General features: G+C 40.6%; 1 protein-coding gene across 2 annotated transcripts in view; it reads left to right on the top strand.

Moving 5' to 3' along the window:
- The window catches only part of DCDC2 (doublecortin domain containing 2), a 158,410-nt gene that overhangs the window by 47,373 nt on the left and 95,418 nt on the right, over nt 1–15,619 (top strand). For both annotated transcript variants that reach the window (XM_024751994.1, XM_024751993.1), the window contains 4 exons: nt 1,007–1,083; nt 1,216–1,347; nt 5,793–5,939; nt 8,007–8,061. In XM_024751994.1, coding sequence (XP_024607762.1) covers nt 1,007–1,083; nt 1,216–1,347; nt 5,793–5,939; nt 8,007–8,061 — 411 coding nt within the window. The remainder of the gene's footprint in view (nt 1–1,006; nt 1,084–1,215; nt 1,348–5,792; nt 5,940–8,006; nt 8,062–15,619) is intronic.

Below are 15,619 nucleotides of genomic sequence, written 5' to 3'. Positions count from 1 at the left end.
ATGGAGCAAGTAGAGGCAGCAGGGGATAAAATCAAGATGGGGCTTAGCTTTGTAAAGGGATAAGGATCCTTCTCCTGAGACAGGCAGCAAAGGAGAAAAGTGGTGAAGATGTAGATGAAGTGGGTTATGGAGGGAAGGGAGGTTGAAAGCCTTCATGCCTGTTGGCCTTTATTTTCTTGAAGTTTGGAGGGAAACTGAGAGTGAGTGTGCCTGGAGTGTGATTTTAGGATTTAGGATGAAAGGTAGGGATTTGGACAGTTCACTGTGGGAAATGTAAGAAGTAGTTGATTTGGGAGGAGAACAGGGTTGGCCGATGCCAAAGCCTTGTCTCAGGCCAAGGTGCCCGAGGGGCCATGTGGTTCTCGGTACAATAGCCTGGACCCTGGAAGCAAAAGGAGCCGGAAAGATGACCAGACCTACCCAGATGCAAGGGGTTCGGGAATGGAGGGTGGTGGTCAGAGTCTGGCTGGTGGATAGAGGAAGAAGTGAAGTCGAGAAAAGTTGATGAAGTCGGTCTCAAGAAACTAGAATGGGGTCAGTGCCTGGTGGGGACCCAGAAACTCTAGGCAGCAGGCGGATGAGGGGAGATGACCAAACACTATGTTGTGGCTGGAGGGGGAGGACACTTGGGAGTTCAAGATTTTATAGGATTATTTTATTTTATTATTTTATTTTTGTTTTACAGAAAGTAATTGCTTAAAAAAGTTGCCTTAAAATTCTCATAATAGCTCAACAGTTTCTGTTGTTGGCACAGACCATGAGCAGTATGCCCAGGGCTTAAGTGAAATTTTTCTTTGGAGCTCTGTTAAGGCAACATGCCATCTATAGAGGGTGAGCCCAGAGTGTTTATGTAAGTGGAAAAAAAGCAAGGTTTTAACCAAGGCAGCACAGGTCTCAGCCAGTTCCCTGGAAACCTGTAATTTTTCCTCATAGGGGGAAAAATAAAAAAGCACTCGGTGCTTTGTATTTCATAAGCTCGGTGATTTGTATTTCTTTGCTTTTGAAGGTAAAACCAGTAATCCACAGCAGGATCAATGTGTCAGCTCGCTTTAGAAAACCGCTTCTGGAACCCTGCGCTATCTTGTAAGTTGGAGCCCTTTACATTTTGAGTTAAAATTGAGGTGGTGGTTTCCTTTTGGGTTGGGATTTATTTTGTAGTTTTAAAGGCATAACTGTGTCAAACGGTTTGGCTCACTGGCTTTTCTTTTTTTCCAGCTTGATTGCAAATGGAGACCTTATAAACCCAGCTTCTAGACTCCTCATCCCTAGAAAAGCCTTGAATCAGTGGGATCATGTACTACAAATGGTCACGGAAAAAATAACTCTGAGGAGTGGGGCTGTCCACAGGTATGTCAAATTAATCTTGCAAGTGGATGGGTTTCAGAATTGCTGAGGAAATTCCCAAGAGGCTCTGGAGTCACTGGCCCCTAGATTTGAATTTCAGCTCACCAGTTAGGCTCTATATGCCTCAGTTTCTCTATCTGTAAAATGGGTATATAATTGTTCATACCTTGTAGAGTTGTTTTAGGAAGGAGTTAATCTGTATAAAGAGCTTAGAACAGTACTTGGCACATAGTAACTTCTCAACAAATATTAACTGTTTATATATTCTTTGGCACATAGAGCACATCAACAAATATTAACTATTTTTTTCTTTTGATTTACAGCGAATAGGCAAGCATCAGCATTGCTTTATTTGAGAAGGACTTTTTTTTTTTTTTTTTTTTTTGAGTGAGCCAGCTTCTTGACTCTTAAATAACTGTCCTTTTCTTTAGGAGATATTTATAATTATCTGATGGTCCAAATTACTTGCCTCAGGTAAAAAAATCAGACATCAGGAGGTATTAGTGGGTTTAGGAAGGAGGCAAGTTAGAGAGGATAATTAAGTGGGGTTGCCTAAACTTGAGAAATCAAAAACATTTTTCTCAAGTTCTAATATTTAAGTGAAGATTAAAGTCATGGCTTTTAAGTTGTGAAGCCTATGAAACTATACCTTGATGGAGGCTCACTTATTTATTATCTCATAGGTGGGAAGGTTACAAATAATATAGACATGTACAGAGACTATATATAATATGTGACACACAAATATTTGAAATCCAGTGAAGAGTTTTCTGGTAGTTATTCTTGAATATTATCCTCACCCAGTCTCTCTAACATACTCCACTGGTAGAGAACACTATAGACATATAGAGTAAAATAAGCTCTCAGATGGTTGTACGTTTTTCAGTTAAATGTGGGTACAGATTAATGTATGCATATTTACATACATTAGTATACATAGTTTCACAACCATTGTGATTTTAAATATAATTGTTTTAATTGAAAGTGTAATACTTCACATGCGGTAAAAAATTCAAATAGGGCAAAAATATAAATAAAAACGATTTCTCCCACCTCAGGTTCCCCAGTCTTTCTTTCCAGTACTTTTCTGCATCATTGCAGGATGGAAACTGGAGTTCATAGAAACACAAATGGGAACACACACACATATGAATAAATATGTAAATACACCTTGCTTTTTTCCCTGTAACAAAAAATCTTGGACAGTTTTCTTATCAGCACAAATAGGTCTATCTTATTGTGTTTAACGATTACAAAATATTCCATTTTATGGATGTACCTTAATCTATTTAACAGTCTCCTCTTGATGGAAATTTCGGTCATTTTCAGCCTTTTGCTATTACAGTACATATTTTTGTATCTAAGCAGAGTTTATTAAGAGAGGAAAGTTGAATTGCTGTATCAAGTGGTGAATGCTATTACATTTTGATAGATACAGCCAACTGTCTTCCAAAGAGTCTGTACTAATTTACCAAAAGTGCATGAGAGGGCCTGTTTTTCATGCTCTCATCTATACTATAAAACTAACAAACATTTTGTCTTGGTAAAAGTAGTATTTCATTGTTTCTTGAATTTTATTTATTTAATATACTACAGCAACAACAACATCACTGATCATTTCTTGTGTGCGATTCATTATTCCAAGTGTTTTACATTTTTAACTTAATTAACTCATCAACCTTATGAGGTGACTAGTTCTATTATTCTCTTTTAATAGACATGAAACATGAGACATAGAGGGGGAAATTTACTTGCCCAAGATTATTCAGGTAACGAATAGAAGGGCTGGAATTCAAACCTAGTAGGCAGTCTGCTCCAGAGCCTGTGCTGTTAACTACCAAGCTAGTCTGTAAATAAATGCCATACATTTATCTCCCATTATATATGAATGAACATATTTATTACATATGAATATGAATATATATCTCTCATGGCCTTTGCACATTTATTTTATTGATTTATAGGGACTCTTTATATATTACAGAAATTAGCCCTTTCTCATATATGAGTTTTAAATATGTTTTCATATTTAAATATGTTTCCAATTTGTATTTTTATAACTATGTTTCTTTTTGCACACAGATATGATGAATTTTGATGCAGTCAAATTTTCAATCTTTCATTATGATCATTAGGTTCTATGATTAGCTTAGGGCTTCTTCACTCTGAGATTATAAAAATATTCTCCCATGTTTCAGTCTTTCAACTTTTAAATTTCATTTAAACCTTTGATCCTTTTGGACTTCATTTTGGCATCAGGAGTAAAGGCAGATCTCAACAGTTATACACTGATATTTTTAAAAAGATATATAGTTTTGTCTTTTGACACATACATAGATGTAAACCCACTCCATAAATAATATGAACCACACAAAGATACATACACACAACTGCATGCCCAGATACACCTATTCATTCATATATTGATATGAACAAATTGATACATAGAAATAAAATACATTCCAGAACAAATACAGAAATGAGAATATAGTTATATGTCCCCTGAACACCTGAATACTTGGAGAAGCTTAATTCTTACTGTAATGCCAGACATGAATGAGATTTGGTTGCTGCTTACTTGGGACACGCCTACCCTCCCTTAACAGAACAGAGCAGGAAGGGTTGGACCCTCCCTGTGCATCAGTATATATATCAAAAACCCACACAAATTGGTTCAACTCCTTGTTTATGATTCCTGTGCTCTGTAGCACAGTAAGAAAGCAGGTCAACAAGAGTCATATAAAAGAAGGCTCAAATCACAGGCTAGAATTTATTCAGTATGTTTTACCTACCTGTTGAGGAAACCAGTCAAATTTTGGCTGTTTCCAGAGTCACAACTTGGCTGCCTTTTAATTTCTAGCTATAAAAGTTAACTACTGGGCTTCCCTGGTGGCGCAGTGGTTGAGAGTCTGCCTGCCAATGCGGGGGACACGGGTTCGTGTCCCGGTCCGGGAAGATCCCACATGCTGCGGAGCAGCTGGGCCCGTAAGCCATGGCCGCTGAGCCTGCGCGTCCGGAGCCTGTGCTCCGCAACGGGAGAGGCCACAACAGTGGGAGGCCCGCGTACCGCAAAAAAAAAAAAAAAAAAGTTAACTACTGATTCAGATCTTCCTATTTTGATGGAAAATGAAAGAAGAATAACTGGATCTAGGCCAGTTGTTCTCAACCAGAGCAATTTTGCCACTAGGGGATGCTTGCAGTGTCCGGAGCCACAGGGAATAGGGGCAGCTACCATCTACCATCTTGTACGTAGAGGCCAAAGGTGCTGTTGACTTCTTACAATTCCCAGGACAGCCTCCCCACCTCTCCTACAATTATCAGGTCCAGAATGTCAATAATGTTCAGCAACCCTGGTGTAGGTCAAGGTAGGAAGTCCAGATATCTGGGTTAAGTGTTGGTATTTAGACTTTGAGGGATAGAATTACATTATAAAGAAAGACTTTAGCATCTTTATACCAACTCAGTACTAACACATTTTAGGGGGTTTGGTGGCTGTTTTTGTTTTACTTCTTGACTCCATATGATATGGCCATTCACATAATCAGTAAACAAGTAGACAGGTCAATGGCAACTATCACTGCCCTTAATTATATAATATAAGAAGTCTGAGAATCTTAAAAGTTATTATCTTAAAACCCTTCCAGTTACTAACTCTTTTGTTTATCACCTTCAAAGACATGCCTTGTCTTTGTGGTGTAGTTTTCTAATAGTCTGTTTTTTCTTGTTCTTTAAACAAGTTCTGTGGACACTTTAAATCGTCTAGCAAAGTTATCACTGTTCTTTTAATAAGTAACATATTGTAGTTTGCGGCAGCAGTTTTACAGTAAAGGGAAGTTCTTGTAAAATCCCTTGATTCTGGGAAGATGAGGGAAGGCAAAAGAAAAAAGAAAGGAAGCATGAACGCTATGCAGTTCTGCATCATTAATACTAGCAATGGGTTCTTTTACCGCCTGCCCTCTCACCTCTTGTTTTCTGACCCAGTTCTGTGTGCTTGGATGTAAAATTTTGGCTGAGGGCTGCTCTTGCATGGAATGCAGTAAGTGTCTTGTCAACCTGACCAATGCATTAAGAAAATGAATTTTAAAGGTGCTCACAGAATATAAGTAGAAGAATCAAACTTCAGTGGAAGCCGAGCTTCATTTAAAGCACAACGTTCTCTACAAGTTAATTCTTTCCCTCTAAAATCTAAATAGGGCAGCAATAGGGGATCATTATGTTAGATTGTCAGGTTTCTTGGGATGAAACACTGTACAGCTAGAGAGTAACTGCATCTGCATTATAGCAATGGCATTTAGCTGAGTCTAATGACTTTGAAGCATTTATAATTCAGTAATTAGCATAGTAACGAATGAGCCAACTTAAGAACAGAGTTTTTAATTGACTGTGATTTTAAGCAGTTCTTGCAATGCTTGTTAAAATTTTAATCGCTGGCATTCATATTTTGGCAGACTTTATACTTTAGAAGGAAAACTGATTGAGAGTGGGGCAGAGTTGGAGAATGGGCAGTTTTACGTGGCTGTCGGCAGAGATAAGTTTAAGAAATTGCCTTACAGTGAATTACTTTTTGACAAGTCAACGATGAGAAGGCCTTACGGGTAAGTTTGCATCCTCATTCACTTCTCACATTTTAATTATCACTTGAAATAGCATTGAGTCTTATGCTGACCACTGGTCTATTTTATAGAATCTTGTTTATCAGTTAAAATGGAAAGCATGTATGAAATGAATTGATCGGTGTTTATTTTGCCATGATTGGAGATTGAGAACTATTGCATGAAAATATAATTTTGAGGAATCCATGATAGACTATATAGTATTGTTTTACCATTCACTTACGAATTTATAATGAAGACTTATTTTTGTGAAAAAGATACAGGGCAGTAAGCTTCTAAACAGCATACGTTATTAGAAGTTTTAATAGCATCTTAACTGGTTAGCTAGACAGAATAACTTTTCAGTTGGTGCGTAGAGAAACTTCTAAAGGTCATTAAAATTGAATCTTTTCTACTTTAAAAAATAAAAACAGTAAAATATAAAAATGATATAGTTCCTTTTGTACAAATAAGTAGAATGGCTGGGTGTGTAATTATTACACGCAGATTTTTAAAGATTACACTATTAACTACACACAGTGCACAGTGGACCATTTTCCTCTATGAGATGTCATATATTTGTGAAGAATGCCTTATTTCAGCCCAGTGGATGGACGCCGAGGCATGCATTTTCATGAAGAGCCCCAGCCCTGGATGCAGGGCCCGTTTGGCTTGCTCATGGTGCATTGCAATCCATCTCTGCTGCTTTTCTGTGTCCACTTTGCTAGAAAATTGACTTTTTGTAGTTGTCCTCTGCTAGGGTGGGTGATTTGTGGCAGAGATAGAGCAGAATATCACCAATTTGTTCTCCATTAATTTGCAATCTGTGTAGCTTGATGGAGAGGCTAACCAAGGGTTTCATAAGTAATAGATGAAATGGAATTTCAGGGGTGGTGTTTGAAGTAGCAAGCAGACTTACTGCTAACCATCCTTACCCATCCATGAAATCAAATCCTTCACAACCTTTGCTAAACAATACTGGGTTAGGCTGCTGGGCGTTGCAGTACACACTGCAGTAAGAGCTTGTACTTGATGGCAGTGAGAAAGGTAGCTCATGGTAGCCTTTCTCAGACAGATTAGTAAGATTTACCTTTATCTCTGTGGCCTCCTTATTTTCAGAGAGGGTTAGGTTTCAAGATGGGTTGGGTTTTAAGATGGATCTTTTCCTATAATAGAAACATCTGGGAAATAACTTACTCTTAGAGCCGAAGAGAATTTTTTACTTTTTGATGAGAATGACTGGTTTAGAAACTTCCTGAATAGACATGCCAGTGTTTTACTATTCTATGCTTCTATCAGAGGCAGACATTATAGACATGATAAAAACTATGGAAATTTATAGTTTTAAATGCCATCTGGCAAAATCATCACTCGGCTTGGGAAATGATTTTTTGAAATGCAAATAGAAAATTTAGAGATCTGATTTAAAATGCTATGAAAAAACTTAAGACAGTACTAAATTTATTTGTAAGCATCAATTAAAATACTATACAAGAGGGACTTCCCTGGTGGCGCAGTGGTTAAGAATCCGCCTGCCAAGACAGGGGACATGGGTTTGAGCCCTGGTCCGGGAAGATCCCACATGCCTTGGAGCAACTAAGCCCGTGTACCACAACTACTGAGTCTGCACTCTAGAGCCCGCGAGCCACAATTACCGAGCCCACGTGCCACAACTACTGAAGCCTGCGTGCCTAGAGCCGGTGCTCCGCAACAAGAGAAGCCACCACAATGAGAGGCCCGCGCACGGCAACAAAGAGTAGCCCCTGCTCACTGCAACTAGAGAAAGCCCGTGCGCAGCAACGAAGACCCAACACAGCCAAAAATAAATTAAAAAAATAATATTAAAAAATACTATACAAGAAAACACTAAAGGTCTTTTGGAATGGAATTTGGAAATGTTATGGTGGTCTTTGTGAAATTGGGAAAGTCTATGGGACTTTTTGTGAAATACTGATGTCAGTAAGTAGTTGAGTTCCATGTCAGGATGACAAATTGAGATGACGATTATCTTGCCTTATATATTATTTGTGAATAATGCTCAGATTTCTAAATTGCAATTTGTTTCCGCAGTCAGAAAGCCTCTTCACTACCTCCTATTGTAGGATCCAGAAGGTCTAAAGGGAGTGTAAGTATCAGATGCTTTACTCATTAATGTTCTATATTTCTGTATGATACACAGAGACTGTCCTTTGGGTTTCAATTAAATTCGAAGAAATGAAACTTAGCCACCTTGTGGTATATAAGCAATTATGTGAAACAACACTAGAACATTAATGTTACAACTAAGTTTCTAAAGGAGAGCTAACATTTTTAAAATATGGATTTCAAAATATCTTTTTCCTAATATACAGACCTGATAAAATTTATACCATGGTTGAAATCTAGGCAGTGATACACAAATGAGAAGAAATGCTGTATTACGTCACACCAGTGGTCTGCCCAGTCTTGTTTTCTGTCACTGACCAAGACTGAAAAGAAAGTTTTTGTAACAGAATAGTAATCCTCAGTTATCTTCCTTTAAAAGATTGAGAATCATTCCAAATATTTAGCTCCTTATCAGAATCTTTTCCATCCATCATTCATTCATTTATTTGTTAATTCAGCAAATGTCTACTAAATACCCATTATATGGGAACTGTGACAAGTATTTAGTAGGTAACTTCTTAACCTATTTGTATTTTTTGTCTGTACCCCCTCATGGAGGTGAGTTTCATGTCATGCTGGAGTATTGCTTTGACAGGTCTTCTTGGCTGAAACTTCTTTCTACTCTTTTGGTTGAACTTCCTGACCTGTAGTGGTCAGAAGTGATCTGACATTTCCCCTTTCTGAATTAAATAAGGAAAACGCTTATACTGGTGTTTTGTAAAACAGGTGGCTGCTGGGCAATGATACTGTCTCCTAATGATGATTTAGATATTTCTTCCCCTCCCCCCTTTCTGTAATACCATGTGAAATTCTTGAAAAAGAAAAATAATTTTGTGTGAAGAAATAGTGCTGATCTCAGTATAACAAACAACAGACATACCCACTCATTCGCTGTAACTACTGTACTATTTATGACAAAGCTCTTGCCCTCAAGAAACTTACAGTCTAATTGAAATAGAGAAAATAGTTTGAAAAGGTAACTAACAAGCTAAAGCTAAATATAAAATATGTGCTGAGATAGGTATACAGAAGGAATGAGACAAAAGGAATCAACGTGCATTGGCCAAAGTACATGGAGGAAGTTGAATTTGAGCTGTGCCTTTGAGGACTGTTTAAGATTCGGGTGAAGGTTAGTGAGAGGAAAGGGAGATAGAAAGGACAGTGTGGAGAAAGGAGCAGAGATGAGCGCACGGAGAAACAATAATTTGGGCTGATATTTAGTGAACACTCGAGGGTTCAACACCATGCCAAGGGCTTTACAGATGTGATTTATTTAACCCTAACTCCATGAGGCAGGTACTGTTGTTATTGCATTTAAAAATGAGAAAAGGAGGGCTTCCCTGGTGGCGCAGTGGTTGAGAGTCTGCCTGCCGATGCAGGGGACACGGGTTCGTGCCCCGGTCCAGGAAGATCCCACATGCCGCGGAGCGGCTGGGCCCGTGAGCCGTGGCCGCTGAGCCTGCGCGTCCGGAGCCTGTGCTCCGCAACGGGAGAGGCCACAACAGTGAGAGGTCCGTGTACTGCAAAAAAAAAAAAAAAGAGAAAAGGAAACACAGATAGTAGAAGTAGCATCTCCAAACGCTCTATTGAGTAAATGGAGGGGAAGGATTGAGTCTAGATGGCCCGCTTGGAGGGAGCTAATGCTTCTGACCCCAGGGGGACAATGAGTCCCTCAGGCCAGCTGGAACAGAGGCCCCTCCTGGCGTGGAGGCTGACATGCTCACTTGGTCATCGGCAGGCGGACTCTCAACCACTGCGTCACCAGGGAAGCCCCGGTGGCAGTTTTAGATGACCTCGAATGTCAGAATGTAGAGTTTAGTCTTTAGCCTTGGGTTAAGGGAAGCTCATGAAGGCTTCAGAGAAGTGCGAATGTTGATCCAAGTCCAGTCTAGAAAGGCCAGATCTTTTATGTGGAGAAAACCTTAATATGGTGAGAGGCCATCGATGAGGTGTCAGTTACAAAGCAACTTCCATAACCTTGGCGTAAAGTGGCAAGAGCCTAGACCAGGTAGGTGGTGAGGGAGCAGCAGTAGGTGATTATTTCTCATGAAGAAACAAGGGACTTGCTAGGTGATTGGATACAGGGGATTAATGGAGCAGTTGGAGCCAAAGATAACTGCAAGTTTCTGAGCTTGGATGCCAGAGAAAATGGTGGTACTATGGCTAAGAAGGGGGCAACTAGAGGAAGGAGTGACCTGCTTACTTTCCAGTGCATTGAGTTGTGTCATCACAGAATCTAGGTGAAAAATGTTCAGCTAGTAGTTGTAAATGGCAGAGGCTGAGGACATCAGATGTTGATTCGCAAGTTCATCCACATCATGGTCATAGTCGAAGAGCAGAGACGTGTCATGGTGGTGTTCTTTCCTCGCACCCAGCACAGCCTGGCAGGGAGCAGGGTTCTTCATGCTGTTGAGTGAGACGATGGGGGAGTGGGTGCCGAGAGAGAGAGAGAGACAGACAGACAGACAGAGCAGTGAGAACCACAGAGGACCCAAAACTTCATGTGTGTGGAGAGCAAGGGGAGAGAGAGAATTCTAGTAACTGAAAAATATATTTTAGCCACAATAAAGCTAAATAAAAACCAGGAATTTAGGGTTTGGAAATTCTATCCTCTTGCTCTTCTTCAGGACTTTGGAGTGGAATCTCTTCCACGTCCCATGCACATGTGAGCTCATTAACTCTCACAGTACAGCTGGAAAGGTGATGGTTAAACAGAGACCAAGTGTAGTTGAGTAACTGACCTAGGTCATAGGGAAAGTTCATGTCAGAACCAAGATCAGGACTCAGCTCTTTACATCCACGATTACTGAACTTCAGGATTAGGTGCTTACTCTTCTGAAATTTAGAATGTCTGAGTTTTTATTAAAAATGTGTAATGTGTTTCCCGTTTTAAAATTCATACACAGGAGGCACATACATGCCTCTTTCTTGCTCGCTTGTTTGGAAGACCTGTGCTGTGATTACTGGATCATCTAATGATGATTGGTGAAGTCTTCTGTGTGTCTGGTATGGAACTAAGCACCAGGGAGATGGTATTGTGCAAAAAGACACAACACTCTCTCTTAGCCCTGGCCTACTCAGGGAGACAAGGGTTACGTTGGCGATGCCACAAAGCAATATGTAATTACAAAGTGTGACTAAAATGAAGGAAAAGTATAGAACAATATGCAAGAAGGTAAAAGGAGTACTTAGATATGTGTGTCAGGAAAAGACCTCTTTGAGGAAGTGGCCTTTTAAGATTCCAAGTTATATTTTGAGATGAATTTCCATCTCATACACAGCAAAGACTCAAAATTATATTGCTATGCTATGACTTAGAAAAATACATTGATAGCAGAGTCTACCTCTCTTTCCACAATGCATGCTCCCTAAGCATTCTGTAGGTTCATCCATCCATTCATCTGCTCATCCAGCCATCCATCCAATGTGTGTTTAGTGAGCACTTACTGAGTGCCAGGAATTGCTCCAAGCAACTGGCATAGATTAATGAACAGACAGACAAGGTTTCAGACCTCAAGGAACTTTTGTTCGAGTGCCTGTATCTGTGTGGGAGTAGGGAGGGTGGAAGAATGGGGTAGACAGACTATCAATCTCTAAACAAATATAGGGACTTCCCTGGTGGTTCGGTGGTAAAGAATCCGCCTTCCAATGCAGGGGATGCGGGTTCGATCCCTGATCGGGGAGCTAGGATCCCACATGCCGCGGGTCAACCGAGCCGGCGCACCACAACTACTGAGCTCGCACGCCTCAACTAGAGCCCGTGTGCCACAAACTACAGAGCCCACGTGCCCTGGGGCCTGGGCACCACAACTAGAGAAGAGAAAACCTGCATGCCACAACAAGAGAGAAGCCTGCAGGCCGCAACAAAGAGCTCACGTGCCGCAACAAAAGATCCCGCGTGCCTCAACGAAGATCCTGTGAGCTGCAACTAAGTCCCGACACAGCCAAAAATAAATAAATAATAAACAAATATATAAACAATTTCAGATGGTGATAAGTGCTATGAGGACAATAAAATGTGGGCACTAATTAGGACACTAATTGATATAAGATTCTCTGAGATTGGCACCTTAATGATGTAAAGGAGCCAGTCACACAAGGTGGGTGCAGGAGAAACAGTCACAAGGGCCCTTGGTAAAAAGCTTGGCGTAAAGGAGTGGGGCAGAAAGAAGGCTGGAGTGGTCTGCGATTAAATTGGAGGGGCAGGCAGGGCCCGATTGTGTAGGCCATGTATGGAGTTTGGATTCTATTCCTTACCAGGACACGGTTTGAGGGATACAAATAGAGAGTGGTATCGTTTGATTTGCAGGGTTTTTTTTGTTTTTTTTTTTTTGCGGTACGCGGGCCTCTCACTGTTGTGGCCTCTCCTGCTGCGGAGCAGGGGCTCCAGACGCGCAGGCTCAGTGGCCATGGCTCACGGGCCCAGCCACTCCGCGGCATGTGGGATCCTCCCGGACCAGGGCACGAACCCGTGTCCCCTGCATCAGCAGGTGGACTCTCAACCACTGCGCCACCAGGGAAGCCCTGATTTGCAGTTTTAAGGTATCATTCTGGCTGTGTTGTCTACAGAGAAGGGGGGCGGGGCAAGAACAGAAGCAGGAGACAGTGGGACGGCTGGCATCCAGGTGAGTGATGCAGGTGACTTGGACAGGAGGCAGCAGAGCAGATGGACATCTATCCTATTTCTTCTTGGAGCGTATTGTAACTGCTGCCACTGATTGACCCGTTCATCTAATAGCTGTTTATTGAGTCCATATTATGTCCCGAGCACTGTTTTAGTGCTTGTGGGGAAGGGGAGACAGAGATTCCAGAGAAAACTGTAAATGTATGAAGCTTCTATTCTGGAGGAGGAAAAAGACAAACAAATACACGTGTGATATTAATCAGGGATAAGCTTGAAGAGAAATGCGTGAGGATATGGAAAGAGAAAGTGAGAGAGGGCACAGTATCCTTTGGGTGGCCAGGGTGGGCCTCCTTTACGAGGGTATATTCAGCCAAGGGGAGTAACCCGCCAGGCACACAGTAGGTTCTCAGGAAACCCGTCTAGTGGATGTGTGAGTGAGTGCTGTGAGCCGCACAGAGAGGATATTCTATGTCAGGCGTTCCAAAAGCACAAACTTGGTTTTTAAGAGAAGGATCAGTTTGCTCCTTTCTTTTAATTAATTGGTTCCCTGGAGAATGTACGTGTTTTTAAGATTATTAACCGCTTGGTACTGAGTGGGGCTGTGAGTGAATGGGACCATAGGCGAGCAGGCTTAAGACTTTCGGAGCTACTGTCCAATCAAAGGGAAGGCATCTCCGAACCCGTGATGCAAATCAAAGGGGACACAACTGGATTTTTAGGAAATCATTTCTCCACACCGCCTTCTAGGAATGGCTGTATTGCAGCATGAAGGAGAGTGTGAGTGGGGGCCTGATAGAACTTCAAACAAAAAAAGAGAGAGAGAGAGAAAGCTGCCATAGTCTGCATAGAGGACCCTGCTGTGCAGGGGTATGTGTCCGCGAGGCCCCACCCTTGTGGTAGGGAGTGTGGGTAACAGGGCTGGGGGGTTCCGGGGCGTCCATCAGACCCTTTCAAAACAGCCAGGGAATGCCAGAAGTTACCCCTGTTCAGACTGGGGAGTCACAGAGATGAGCACATTAAGAATAATTTTACCTTGTGATTCTAGCCTTGAAAACAAAAGGAATCCTCTGCAGTCCTATTAAGTTTGAAAAATTAACCCACCGGCGGGAGGCTGTTCTCTAGCTGCGAGGCCTCACCACACGGAATCCAAGCACCCTCTAGTGGAAGAGATGTAAAATCAGGGACGTATTTGAAAGAGCCAAAGACGACGTTAAATTGTCTTTAGTTGTCCTTATTACCATGTGGCTGATGTATCTTTTGATCAGTAATTTACAGGTTCAAATATTGCAATTGCTAAGGTTTTGGTAAGAAAATGGCATGATCAAAGTCACGGTGAAGCAAGGTCAATTCCAAATGGTTCCCAAATTCCATTTTGCCCTTTGGGAAATGGAGTCCAATTTGGATAAAAGGGTTTCTCACACTTCCCATCACTAGATGCACAGTGAGAGAAATGCCAGCCTAAGTCTGGGTCTGGTCCCTTGCTCAGAAGGTCTCCTGGGTGCATCGCTGAAATACACACACTGTGAAGGCTGCCGTGTGTGGCAAATCCCTCACAAAATTATTTTAAACTTGATGCTTTATGGCCCATATGTCTTTGACACATGTTCATGGGGGCTGAAAATGAGTCTCCCTTGGTAACGAAAGAAACCTGAGTTGATTGGATCTTGTTGGAAAGAGCCTAGGGAATGACTGAAAAAATCCCAGTTTCAGTAGAGTGAGGGGTGATCGAAGGGCTCTTTTTAGTTTTTTGTTTGTTTGGGCCAGAGGTTTTCTATTCCTATCAGATATTTTGGTATGTGTGTGTGGCAAAGACAGGACAGTGGTTAAAGTGTCACATGGGGTCTAGTTTTCACATGGGACACACTGTAAAATTTGGCTGCTTCTTGATTTCTTCCACTTTGGGAAAAAGTCATCATCTGTTACATCATCTGTTAGGGAACCATTCTGTATAATGGCTGTTTCTAGTGTCTTGGGTATTAGGAAGGTTCAGTGTAGCAGAAAAATCAGACCTGGGTAAACTTGAGAAAGTTAATTCCTTTATCTGTAAAATAGTGATAATAATACCTATCTATACATTTGGTAAATATTTGGGGTTATGAGTATTAAGCACCCAAGAGGTACTTAGTAATATTGTTTTATCAACTATCATAGCTCTTATGAGATGGCAAAACTCCCCTATTCCCTATGCCCCACAAATAGCAATGACTATCCATGTATCCAAGTTATGAGTCACATGCAGAAGTCTCAGAAAAGAAAGGAAAATCCATCTCTCCATTCCTTTGCCCTTCCCTTTCTCTATAACTTATTTATATATTATCTATAATTTATATAATTAACTATATAAATGAGTATATATAATTTATATTATATAATTTATTTATATCTTTGTGTTTATTATATATCTATTTCATTTTTTTAGATAAATCAATATTTTCTTTTTCTAATTTTTTATTTTATATTGCAGTATAGTTGACTTATAATGTTGTATTAGTTTCAGGTGTACAGCAAAGTGATTCAGTTATACATATACGTATGTCTCTTCTTTTTCAGATTCTTTTCCCATTTAGGTTATTACAGAATATTGAGTAGAGTTCCCTGTGCTATACGACATGTTTTCTTTTTTAAAAAGAAAAGCATTTAAATTCTTTCCCGTCTTCAAATTACAAAACAGTTCTTCCTTTTTACTCAGTTTAATTTAGTTCTTACTCACCAAGTGCCTGGCAGTTAGTCATTAATCAATATTTGAATGCATGAGTGTCAATTACCAAAGCCATGCTTCATATAGTTATTGGAATCAACTAGTCTTTCTTGATGCTCCCAAATCGCCCTTTTGAGTGTCCCTAATAGAGGTGTAGTAAATCAGAACTTCCTGTATATTCAACAACAGAGTTGATTTTTTTTTTTTTTTTTTTTT

The sequence above is a fragment of the Neophocaena asiaeorientalis genome, unplaced genomic scaffold (genome assembly GCF_003031525.2).
Source record: "Neophocaena asiaeorientalis asiaeorientalis breed wild unplaced genomic scaffold, Neophocaena_asiaeorientalis_V1.1 scaffold165, whole genome shotgun sequence".
NCBI classification, from domain to species: Eukaryota; Metazoa; Chordata; class Mammalia; order Artiodactyla; family Phocoenidae; genus Neophocaena; species Neophocaena asiaeorientalis.
The sequence above is the reverse complement of the archived record's forward strand: the minus strand, read 5'-3'. Positions and strand labels throughout refer to the sequence as shown.